We start from the raw sequence: 13,083 nt of genomic DNA on the forward strand, positions 1-13,083 counted from the left end.
GTATACTGTACAATAGGACTTTGTTGCTTATCCATCCTACCTATAATAGTTTCCATCTGCTAACACCAGATTCTCAGTTCGTCCCTGCCCCTTGGCCACCACAAGTCCAGATAGTATTTTTAATGCTCTGTTTTTTTCTTTTCTTTCTTTTGTTTTCTCAGGACTGTTAATAGTCTTGGAGTATTAAATGGTGCACAACTTTTCTCTCTCAATAAAGATGAACTGAGAACCGTCTGTCCGGAAGGGGCCAGAGTCTTTAGCCAAATCACTGTTCAGAAAGCTGCATTAGAGGTATGACTTATCAACCTAAGATGGTGTTTTTCTGTATTAGTCATGAGGGTGGACTGCAGTTTGAAAGCTCTGGAAATAATGTTTATGTCCATATTGGTCACTCTCTTTGCCTTTCATACAGAGCTGAATTCAACTTGAATCAGGTTTAATAACCTGTTACTGGAGTCATCAGTGACCACTTTTAGGGAGATTAATTTATTGTAAGTGTTCCTGCAAAATGAAGCTTGAACTTCGGGTATTTTTGGATGTCTAATAAAAAGCCTGATGCTTTCATTTTATGTGTGCTAACTACTTCTGTAGGAATTTTATTTACTCATTTACTTCAAGTGAATAAATGACCTAAAAGGCCAGAACATTTTTGCCTGTCCTTAGCATTTAGTTTGTAGATTCTAGCAAGTTAGAGATTGCTGTTGTTTAGTTGCTAAGTTGTCTCCGACTCTTGTGACCCCACGGTCTGCAGCCCACCAGGCTCCTCTGACCATGGGATTTCCCAGGCAAAATACTGGAGTGGATTGCCCTTTCCTTCTTCAGGGGACCTTCCCGACCCAGGGATCAAACCTGCATCTCCTGCATTGGCAGGCAGATTCTTTACCACTGAGCCATCAGGGAAACCCAGGTTAAAGGTTATAAAGTGTTAAAACTGTGGCTGTGTGCCTTAAGCCTGCTTAGTAAAGTGAAAGTTGCTCAGTCGTGTCTGACTCTTTACAATCCCATGGACTATGCAGTTCATGAAATTCTCCAGGCCAGAATACTGGAGTGGGTAGCCTTTCCCTTCTCCAGGGGATCTTCCCAACCCAGAGATCAAACCCAGCTCTCTCACATTGCAGGCAGATTCTTTACCAGCTGAGCCACAAGGGAAGCCCAGGAATACTGGAGTGGGTAGCCTATCTCTTCTCCAGCAGATCTTCCCAACCCAGGGATCGAACCCAGGTCTCCTACATTGCAGGCAGATTCTTTACCAACTGAGCTATCAGATAAGCCTAGACCTGCTTATACATATAAATAATCAGAGGGAAAATATTAGGTAGGGACCACTGGAAACAGAGAGCCCTGAGGAGTAATTCCTTAGGTATAGTTGTTTCTATGAAAGCAGGAGAGTAAATTTTTTCTAGATTGGATATACTTAAGCTTCCAATATCCTTCTCTACTTAACATGGGCTGTGTAAGCGTAGTAGTTTCTAACTGTTACATCTCACAGCTCTTAATAGCTTTCGTGAAAATTAAACTCAGGCTCAAATGAAAGGATATAGGCTTTGGTGTGAAATCAATACACAGTTATCTCTAGCAGGTATATTGTGTAAATTCAACAGTTAAATAACGTACTAAAATAGCCTCGTGCATGCAACCCTGTAACCATTCTCAGTCAGGAGAAATATTTTCCTTGAAAATTTTTCCTACCACATTGATCTTGCTTGGTCCTATATTAGGCTTTCTGTCTACTGAATGTGAATCAGGATTATAACTTTCCTCAGACTGTCTAGTTACCATTATACATTATGATTTTATTGAGAATGTGTAAATTAATCCCTAAGGGTTAAGTAAGTTCCATAATCCTAACACTTCTGAGTTCCTTCAGTCCAGACTCCCTATTGCTGTCATTTTCCCTGACTGTCCGTGTCCTCCTGGCCTCTTGTTCCTCGTCCTCTGGATGTGAATGGAGGCAGAGACTTGTTACCTGAGGCTCTTCACCTTCCCCAGGCACCTTCCCATCATGCCCTTCTCTTGTATCTAGTTCCTTGTTTACTCACCTGTGTCGCCAGAGACTTCTATAGATGAGAGAGGATTATAGTGGGTGCATAGGGGTTATAGGTCAGACTTCAAAAGGACAAAAACCAACAAGATGTCAGATGGTCAGAACCCTTTGGTGTGGGGAAACCTGGTGTTTTCTGAGCCCAGTCTTTGGGCCTGTTATAGAATTCCCTACAGCAGATAGATGAATATCTTGCTTGACCTAAAGAGCATTCTTTGATGAGTTACTATCTTTTTGTGCTTATTGTACAATCGCTTCTTTCTCCCAGGTAATCTAAAGCATTCCACATGCATTACTGATTTACCTTTAACATGTTCAAGTGAAAGCGTGGTGAATGAATGGTCTTTAGACACCATAAGGGGAAAGGTGAGGTTAGTGAAGTCCAAATCATCACTTATGTGAAGGGCAGCCTTCAGTTTCCCGCCAAGAGACGTGAGAAGAAAAACACAAAGAACTTTTACCCTGAGCCATTTCATTATGTGATCTGCAGCCTCACAAACCAGTAACCATCTTGTCTGAACCATGTTTGTTTTTCAGGATAACAGCGGCAGCTCTGAGTTGCAAGAAATCATGCGAAGACGACAGGAAAAAATCAGTGCTGCTGCAAGTGACTCAGGAGTGGAGTCTTTTGATGAGGGAAGCATCACTAATTAGTTTCAAAACTCCATTATTCTTGGCATGTTTCCACCATGCTTTGTTTTAAGAAGCCATGAAAGGAATGTCAGATTCTTCTTTCTTGGTATACAGAATTTATCGCCATAAAGAAACAATGCAAACCTAAGTAAGCAGAGGACTTGCTTCTGGGCCCATTATTTTTGTTAAAATTAAAAATTTTAAGCAGAATTTTTGACCTTGGGAAATATTTTGCGTACTCGACCAAGGTGAGGTTTCCCTTAATGGATTAATTATTTCATCTTAGTCCCAATGCATAAGCAGATTTTTTTTGACAGTGGTGAATTTATTTGTTGCAGCAAAGCAAAAAGATAGATATGCCCATGATTCAAACTCTAAATATTTTTAGTTTTGCCTGTGACTATGTTGTGTATCATCCAGGGTGTCGCTTACTTTAGGCTAGTCTCTGCTTACTTAGGTCTCTTCTTGGACATATCGACTGTTTAGATTTATTTAAAGTTCTTAATGCCAACAGTTTAAAAAATTGAAACATATAATGAACTGTAAAGTACAACAAGGCCTTGGGCATACAAATAGAAACCTTTGGAACATTCCTGAGACATTTTATTTGTCATAGCTCTGTTGCTCACAATTCCTTGTGTAGCTTGTATTTTGATTTAGTTTATATTCTGCTTATTATCTATACTGTGTTCTTATATATTAAGAAAGCACAAGTGTAAAAGAGGTCACATACATTCAAAATCTGTCACAGGAAATAGCCTGCATTGGTGTGTGTTACAGTATTTTGCTTAATGAAGGCCTCAGTCTTGAATATTGATATAAGTAGTTAAAAACAAATTGAGGCCATCTTATAGGTTTATCCGTGTCAAGTTTTTCTGGTAATAAGAAATAATCTACATGTATTTTGATCCTGTGAAAAATTCTAGGTAGAGAAAAGAAAGAGACCTAACCTTCAACAAAGTTATTTTTGGAAACATGATCTTTGTCATTAAATGTTATATTATTTCACATATATAAAACAGATGTTATGTAAGAATGTTGTATATTTTAACATAAACCCATTTAGAGAGATTATCTAGATTCATTAATTTTCATAGTGCCTTTTTCACATGAGTCAGCTGGAAAGTCTGCAATAAACAGTATTTGCTATATGTTAATAAATGGCTTCTGTCTCATTGGCAAAAGGGACCTTTGGCGTGAAGAATGGGGATCATGGTTGAGTGGAATGGGAAAAACAGAGGCCCACTCTTTTTTTCTTTTTTAAACTGATTTCCAGTGAAATTCTGAATGGGTAAAAATTGCTCTAGATTGCTTTCTTCAGTTGTTTCTCTTCCTTCCACCTCTCTTATTTCATCACATTTTCTTCTACCATCAAGTCCAGTTGATCCCAGTAGAAACAAACTTACACCCTGCATTTGTGATTATGAAGTGCTGCCATATAACAGCTCTCTTTGTTAGAGAGCTACAATCGCCTGTGAGTTATATATTATAGATGAGGAGGATTAGCTTCCTAGAGGTTAATTTTCCCCAAATCATGAGGGATATGAGAGCCTCTTGTTTTCCATTTCTCAGTTCCCCCAAAGCACTGTCCCTCAGACAAAGTGAGACAAACATTAGAATAATAATTATTGTATATCTTACCCATTTCATAAGCATGGGAATGCACATGTATTTATTTTTTGAATTATTTGCTTATTTATTTTTAAATGTTTTTAATTAAAAAAAATTTTTTTGGCCATACCACATGGAATGCAGGACCTTAATCCCCTGACTGAGGGTTGAAACCATCTTCCCCCCACAGTGGAAGCACAGAGTCCTAACCACTGGACCACCAGGAAGTTTCCTGATGCACATTTATAACTTAGCCCTTATAGAAAATCTCTGAAGAATGTACAGATAAGACAAAAGAAATTAGGATAGGAAAGTTTAAATAACCTGTGTGTAATATAGCATAATCTGATTCAAAAAGAATTGGTGTCATTTGTAAGTATGTCTTTATGCTATAAAATTCCAAAGGAAAATATCACAGAGGTAGTAATTGCAGGAAGTAGTTACCTCCTTCAGGGTGGTGGAGCCAAAGAGAAGAGTTGGAATTCATGGAACTGAAAAGCTGGAGGGAGAATTTGATCCAGACATCTGAGGAGTTAGGTTACTGGGATGAGAAATTTGGAGAAAAGGCCCCACCGCTGGTAAATAAAAAGACCTCCCAGAAGGGGGCACAGCCTAACTGGTGCTGTTGCCTCAGGAATTCAGAAAATAATTCAGCTGGAAAAAAAAATAGTTTGCTCTGTATGACAGTCTGTAGGCCCATCCACGTCTTTACAAATGACCCAGTTTTATTCTTTTTTATGGCTGAGTAAAAAAATTCCATGGTATCTATGTACCACCTCTTCTCTATCCATTGCTCTGTTGATGGACATTTAGTTTGTTCCCATGTTCTGGCTGTTGTAAATTGTGCTGCAGTGAACATGCATCTTTTTGAATTATGGTTTACTCTGGGTGTATGGGCTTCCCTGGTAGCGCAGCTGGTAAAGAATCCACCTGCAATGCAGGAGACACCAGTTCGATTCCTGGGTCAAGAAGATCCCCTGGAGAAAGAACGGCTACTGACTCCAGTATTCTGGCCTGGAGAATCCCATGGACCATATAGTTCATGGGCTGCCAAAGGGCCAGACACGACTGAGCGACTTTCACTTTCACGTTCTGGGTGTATGCCCAGTAGTGGGATAAAGTCAGAAAGAGAAAAACAAATACCATATATTAACACATGTATGTGGGTTCTCGGAGAAGGCAATGACACCCCACTCCAGTACTCTTGCCTGGGAAACCCCATGGCCAGAGGAGCCTGGTAGGCTGCAGCCCATGGGGTTGTGAAGAGTCGGACACGACTGAGCAACTTCACTTTCACTTTCATGCAACGGAGGAGGAAATGGCAACCCACTCCAGGGTTCTTGCCTGGAGAATCCCAGGGACAGGGGAGCCTGGTGGGCTGCCATCTATGGGGTCGCACAGAGTCGGACACGACTGACGCGACTTAGCAGCAGCAGTGGGTTCTAGAAAAATAGATATAGATGATCTTATTTATAAACAGAAATAGAGATAAAGACATAGAGAACAAACATATGGATACCAAGGGAGAAAGAGGAGGATGGGAATGAATTGGGAGATTGAGATTGACACATATACACTATTGACAGACAGTATGTATAAAATAGATAACTAATGAGAACAAGAACCTACTATATAGCACAGGGAACTCTACTCAGTGCTTTGTGGTGACCTAAATGTGAAGTAAATCTAAAAAAGAAGGGATATATGTATGTGTATAGCTGATTCATTTTGCTATATAGTAGAAACTGACACAGCGGTATAAAACAACTATACTCCAATAAAAAATAAAAAGAAATAAAATAGTTGGGCAAATCCATGGAGCTGGGACTCAGATATTCAAAGATAGCAGGCCAGGCAGCTGAAACTGGAGGGAGAACAAGGAGGCTGTCCTTGGGACTGTGGGTCACTGGAACCTACTGGGAATCAATTGCTACTTACAAAGTGGAAGGCTATTATTAAGGTGATGTTGACAGAAACAGGAAGTAAAACAGAAGGAAGCAAGTCCCTTGTTCCCTGTCTAGCTTCTTATGACCCTGTGGCAGAATCTATTGGTCACCCACCTGGCAAAGCCCCAAATTGTGAAGCTGAGACTAAAGGGGGTAGATTTGAAACTAAGAGAACAGCTCAATAACCAACCTATTTCAACTCTGGCTACTTGGCTTACATGTACACTCTTTTATACATCTTTGAAATTCTATAAAATGATCAAAAAATGTTTCTGCTATACTATCTGTAGATGCTCAATAAATCTTTGTAAAGTGAACTGTTAAATGGTTAGATCTTTGTAAAAATGAACTTCCTGGCCCAACTTAAATTGTGTAACTCCACTTTGCAGTCTTTAGTTTGAATTGGATTCTATAACCTCATATAGCAAACATCCAACTTGTAAAAATTTCATATATTTATCCACCTATGTACCGGGAATGGTTCTGATGCTGTGAGTATCATGGTGAAAAGACTGGCAAAGTCTCTCCTTGAGATTACATTAGTGGGAGCAAGAAGAAGAAAGTAAAAATATATAAGCATACACTTAAGTGTTTATTCTTTTACCCAAAAAGATGCAGTCATCTTTCTCTGTTGTTTAAACAGTATTTAACAAAAGGAATTGGTTAAACAGGCAAAAAGAAAACACTGTGACATCACAGAGGTGGGAATAATAGGAAGCAGCCCCTGCCCCTTGGGCTAGGGTTGCACAGGGAAGGGGGTTTGCCAGCATTTAGAAGTCTGAAGAAGGGAAGGGCCCTGGGAGCTTGGACACAGACCACTGAAGAAGAGGCACTGTCTGGTGTTGGTGCTGATGCCTCACGAACATAGAGGAGAGAACCCCTGGAGACCTGGCATGGAAGCTTGAAGAAGAAGGAGACGATTCTGGACAGTTTACCTCTGGTGAGTGGAGGCAGGGTGGTGCAGTGATGCTGGTTCTGAAAACGTAGGGGGAAAAGCTAGAAACTAGAATCACCTATTGAAACTCCAATCCTTTGGCCACCTGATGGGAAGAGCTGACTCATTTGAAAAGACCCTGATGCTGGGAAAGATTGAAGGCGGGAGGAGAAGGGGACAACAGAGGATGAGATGGTTGGATGGGATCACCGACTCAATGGACATGAGTTTGAGTAAACTCCAGGAGTTGGTGATGGACAGGGAGGCCTGGCATGCTGTGGTCCATGGGGTCGCAAAGAGTTGGACACGACTCAGAGACTGAACTGAACTGAACGGAGAATCACCTACTGTACTACAATCAACTGCTGCTGCCAAAGTGGAAATCTCATCACTGGTGTTATGCCATTTGCTTATGGCGTGGCCTTTGTATATTTCTCGTTTTTGTCCTTGATGTTCACTGAGCTTTTGGAAACTAGGATTATAGTTTTTATTAATTTTGGTAAAGTTTTGATCATTATTACTTTTATTTTTTCTGTCCTTCCTGCCTCCTGTCCTTGGGAGTCTCCAATTTCATGTATGCTGGGCCATTTGAAGTTTTCCTAAGGTCACTGATAATTTTTTACTGAGTTTTTTTTCTTGGTGTTTCATATTTTGCTGTTGTTCAGTTGCATCCTACTCTTTGCGACCCCATGGACTGCAGCATGCCAGGCTTCCCTGTTCTTCACTCTCTCCCTAAATTTGCTCAAACTCACGTCCATTGAGTCGATGATACCATTTCATGTTGCATAGTTTCTGTTCCTGTCTTCAAGTTCACTAATCTTTTCTTCTGTAATTTCTAATCTGCTTTTCATCTTTTCCATTTGTGTTTTTCATCTCAGATGTTAGGGTTTTCATCATTAAAAGTTTTACTTTTTGAAAAATATCTTTCCTGTCCCTACTTAACTTCTCAATATTTCTTTGATTTTTTTCAGTCGTATGGAAGGCAGTAAAAATATCCTAGTGTTCTTGCTTACTAATTCTATCATCATCATAACTTCTAGGTTAGTTATGATTGATTTTTAATGATTTTTTTTTTTTTTTTGCTGCTTTGTGTGCTTGAAATTTTAAAAACTCTGACCACTTTCAGGATTCTTTTCTGTATCTTTCACTTTTAATGTAATTTTTAATTGGATGCCAGATACTGTGAATTTTACCTTGTTAGTTGCTGGATACTTTTGTATACCTTCAAATGTCATTGTGCTTTGTTTTGGGATGCTATTCAGTTACTTAGGAAGAGCTGGGTCCTTTCTGATCTTGCCTTTCCTTATGTTTTTTTAGGTGGAACCAGAGCAATATGTATATTACAACCAATCTTACTGCACTGTTGAAGCAAAACTCTCCTGAATCCTCAACCTGTTACTCCACGCATTATGTTTCCCATTGTAACAGATGATAATAGGGACTATGCCTGGTTCTGGTGAACTCGGAGAATTGTCCTTCTAAATCCTTTCATGTGATGCTTTTCCTCAGGCTTGAGCTGTTTTCTAATAGGCATGCAACGAGCCATCCTCAGCTTAGGACTCTATGGGGACCCTATGAATATCTCCAGAGCTCTCTCTTCATGCAGCTTTCTTCGCTGTTATTCTGTGCTATGAATTTTAGCTCCCTTGCCATTGTCACTCTCTAAGCTTTTGTCTCCTCAACTCAAGGAGTCTGCTGAACTCCACCTCAGTTCTCTCTCCCTGCACTGAAGTTTGAAAGCCGTATCAAGGCAGAAAACTGGACAACTGTAGGATTTTCTGCATTTATTTTTCAGTTTTTGTTGCCTAATGTTCAGTATATGAAAAATCCTTTTTTTTGCTGTTCTTCAGATTGGAAATTCATATCCATACGTATTCAGCTTGGGATTTCCCTGGTGGTCCAGTGGCTAAGACTGCAGTTTCACTGCAGGGAGCGTGGATTTGATCCCTGGTTGAGGAATGAAGACCCCACATGCTGTATGGTGCAGCCACTGCTGCTGCTGCTAAGTCGCGTCAGTCGTGTCCGACTCTGTGCGACCCCATGGACTGTAGCCCACCAGGCTCCTCCATCCATGGGATTCTCCAGGCAAGCGTACTGGAGTGGGTTGCCATTGTCTTCTCCTATGGTGCAGCCAAAAGATAATAAAAAATTTGTTGTAATGTATTCAGCTTCACCAACTCTTTTTCTCCCTGTGATCTGTCTTCCAGTATGTGGCAAGACGATACAGTGACTTTTCTTTTCAGTTATTGTATTTTGTCAGTCCTAGAATTTACATTTAGCCCTTTTTTATAGAGGCTGTGTTGCTGCTGAGTGAAGATCTCATGAGGCTGGTTCTGGTCTCTTTCTTCCCAATGCTTACATGGAACAATATTAGAAAGTTGTACAGACTCACATGGATTTTTATAAAGATTGGTTGTTTCTGAATAGGGAAAGACAATATTTGCTCAGTAAAGATTTTATAAGGGTCTGCTTTAAGAACTGCATAGTCAGTGAGAATCCTAGAGGTAGCCTCTGCCGTCAGAGGACATACAATCCGAAGAACTGTTGGCAACTTGCTGTATTTATCCCTGGGATTAGTCTTACTGGTCTCCTATGGGGCAAAATTACGTCTTAAAACCACCAAAAATCAGTGCTGACTTCTCAGAGACTGTGATTTTATACAAGTGACATTTGGTTTTTCCCAAAAGACATGCTTTTACGTTAGTCTACTCAGAGATCTTTGTAAGGTTGTGTCAAGTGCCCCTGGGGGTGAATCAGGAGGAGAAAGTAGCAAGTAGTTACCATTTTACCACCTTCTTTTCCTTATTTAAAACATAACATGCTCAAAAATCCATGGCTGCTATAGGCAATTTCCAGAGAAGGTCTATTTCCAGCAGTTCTGTGTCCCAGACAGGAATTTTAGTCAGAACTCCCATCTACCCCTGAGCCCCACCCTTTCTGTTTCCACCATCTTGGTTCCTCAGTCCCCTCTTTAATGCATGCTTCTCCAGGACTGACTCCTACACAACCTCACAGCCTCGCACCACGTCACAGGCTCACACAAGCTTGCGTCACAGTCTCGCACCACATCACTGGCCTTACATCACTCACAGCCTCTTTTCCTCGCCTCTTTGTTACTTTCTTTTTTGCGTGTTTGGGACAGACAAGAAGGTGAAGAAGCCAGTACTCTGAGCTCAGTTTTATAAGAAATCCTCAGTTTTGTTTTTTTTTTTTTGATGGAGGAGGTACCCAGTTACCAAGAAAAGAAATATCTCCTAATACCCAAATGTTCAGGTGTTTCAAATCACATTTGTGAGGGAAAGGTTATCAGATAAAAAGCGAGTAAAATTCTGATAAGATAAAAGGAATTACTGAGAACTATACTTCTAGACTCTGACCTGAATTGAGGTGAGATATGTCTATCAGGTGCTCCGAGGGGAGTGAGGTTCCAAAACTGGCTTCTGTACCACTGGAGATATTCTAACAGCTGACGTGCTTCCTGAAGAGCCCTAGGCATACTGCATCTAGTTTGCTGCTGTGACCAAGTGGGCAATGAACCAGGGCTGCTGCCAGGCACAGATGGTCCTGGTGCTGGCTGGGTGCCTGGGCTCTTCCCTTCCTGACTGTGTTCCCAGGCTCTTGGGCCAGCTCTTACTGCTTTTCTGGGCTGCCCCACCTCCTGGACCCTGAAACAGTCAACCTTGTCCCTCAAGTGTGGCCATAGAGTAGAAGATAATTTCTCTAGCTTCAGTCATTCCTTTTATCCCTCCAAATGAACATGTAGTCTCTTTCAGATAACAAAAAATCCGAGAATAAAACACACACACACACACACACATGAATGGTAAGTGATTATTATCTCTAGGTCTCCAAGCTTGTCCTATTTTATGGTTTCTTACTCTGAACTGGTATCATACACTAAGGCCTTCTTTACTCCCATCTGTTCTTTGTTTATAATCCTGTGAGGACTGTGTGTGCTTTTCTTTTTTTATATATGCATGCATGCTAAGTCACGTCAGTAGTATCCGACTCTATGCAACCCCATGGACTGTAGCCTGCCAAGTTCCTCTGTCCATGGGATTCTCCAGGCAAGAATACTGGAGTGGGTTGCTATGCCCTCCTCCAGGGGATCCTCCCAACCTAGGGATTGACCCTGAGTCTCTGATGTCTCCTGCAGTGGTAGGTGGGTCCTTTACCACTAGCGCTATCTGGGAAGTATTTTATATTTATTTGCCTGGCTATGCTGGGTCTTTGTTGCTGTGAGGGTTTTCCTCTAGTTGTGGATAGTGGGGGCTACTTTCTAGCTGCAGTGTGCGTGCTCCTCATTACTGTGGCTTCTCTTGTTGTGGAGCATGGGCTTCAGTAGCTGCAGCACGTGGGCTCAGAGGTTGCAGCCCCCAGGCTCTAGAGCACAGGCTTAATAGTTGTGGTGCATGGGCTTAGTTGCTCCTCGACATGTGAGATCTTCCCAGATCAGGGACTGAACCCGTGTATTCTGCATTGGCAGACAGATTCCTTACCACTGAGCCACCAGGGAAGCCTACCTTTCATCTATTCTTAAAGGAAAAACGGAAAGTGAACTCTTGTGTGCTGAAAACGTTCACATATATTACACTTTGTGAATGAGGAGATTGAAACTCAGATATAAATTAAGTAGCTTGTCACAGAGTAAGTGGAACAACTGAAATCTGATCTAACTCAGAGACTTTTCTACATCCTGCAAATCTTTTCTCTCAGATATCATAGGTCAGTGTATGAAAAACCTGTTAAGCTGAAAAATCATCTTTTTAAAATATGAGATTTTGTATGGTATCCCACTGTATAAAACAGGTAAAATTCAAAGTTCCTCTCATTGAAGCTGCAGAGAGGAGACCTTGAGCCTCATTTGGAAACCACTGGTCCAGATTCCACAGAGTTCCTCCTCCATGAAGGCCCTTGCAGATGAGCAGGAAGGTGGGTTGGAAACTGTTCATTCCATAGCAACAATTAGACCAGGAAATACAGTGCTTGGTTGCAACAGTCACTTACATCTTGGGATAATTTCAGATGGCTGATCACCCCTGCAAAACACTGCTCTACTGAGACAAGATAACTGCCATTGACATCCTCTCACAGTTCTTTATTTCTAGATCCCGCTATGATACCTGCCTTCCTCCTCTGCTCCGATATCTAAAGATGCGAATCTTTTCTTCAGGCTGGAGCTTTGCATACAGCGTTGGCTTTCTGGGGCATCAGGGAATTCCTGAGAGTGGAAGAGTGGAGCAGATGCCTCCATGCACTACCAGATTGCCCCCACGGGACACAGGCTCTCATCCCCCTGCTGTTGGGGGATGCGACTGCTAGTAGCTCACAGCTAAGACCTTGTCCAAGAATTGCCCTCACCAAAGAGAACACCCTCCTGTACTGCTTAGGAGCAGGATTATGTCAGAAGCTATTATATCAGGGAAAAACGAGCTGTTCCTCATTTCAGTCTTCCCTCCGATAGCCACAGCAGAACCAGGAATGGATACACACTTGCTGCGATTTCTTCTGTGGTATGGGCTTCCCTGCTGGCTCAGTGGTAAAGAATCTACCTGCTAATACAGGAGACCTGAGTTCAATCCCTGGATCTAAGGATACCCTGGAGAAGGAAATGACAACTCACTCCGGAATTCTGGCCTGGGAAATCCCATGGACAGAGAGCCGGGTGGGCTGTAGTCCCTGGGGTGGCAGAGAGTCGGACACGACTGAGTGACTAAACAACAACAGGGAGTTAGTTTATTGCCTCGTCTCTAAAACCAATCTTATCATAGGGCAGAATGTGGATGTTTGGGTAAATAATTTCATTTATCTTGCAGCAACAGGAAAAAAACTGAGGGAATGACTATTGTTATTTTATGCCTCGGTAATTTACAAAATGCAAATTAAAACAGCTGTCTAGAATTGCTCATATATGTCCC

General features: G+C 41.5%; 1 protein-coding gene and 1 long non-coding RNA gene across 12 annotated transcripts in view; both read left to right on the forward strand.

Moving 5' to 3' along the window:
• Positions 1 to 3,835, forward strand: part of EPS8 (EGFR pathway substrate 8, signaling adaptor) — a 194,127-nt gene extending 190,292 nt beyond the window's left edge. For all 11 annotated transcript variants that reach the window (XM_081589150.1, XM_081589143.1, XM_081589144.1 and 8 more), the window contains 2 exons: positions 162 to 291; positions 2,579 to 3,835. In XM_081589150.1, the coding sequence (XP_081445276.1) occupies positions 162 to 291; positions 2,579 to 2,695 (247 nt within the window). In that variant the 3' untranslated portion in view covers positions 2,696 to 3,835. The remainder of the gene's footprint in view (positions 1 to 161; positions 292 to 2,578) is intronic.
• A 3,140-nt stretch (positions 3,836 to 6,975) lies between these two features.
• Positions 6,976 to 13,083, forward strand: part of LOC145545212 (uncharacterized) — a 28,941-nt gene continuing 22,833 nt past the window's right edge. Inside the window, exon 1 of the long non-coding RNA XR_014081946.1 lies at positions 6,976 to 7,171. This is a non-coding gene — a long non-coding RNA (uncharacterized LOC145545212). The remainder of the gene's footprint in view (positions 7,172 to 13,083) is intronic.

This window comes from Giraffa tippelskirchi, chromosome 4, assembly GCF_054371585.1.
Source record: "Giraffa tippelskirchi isolate mGirTip1 chromosome 4, T2T-mGirTip1v1.2.pri, whole genome shotgun sequence".
NCBI lineage: Eukaryota > Metazoa > Chordata > Mammalia > Artiodactyla > Giraffidae > Giraffa > Giraffa tippelskirchi.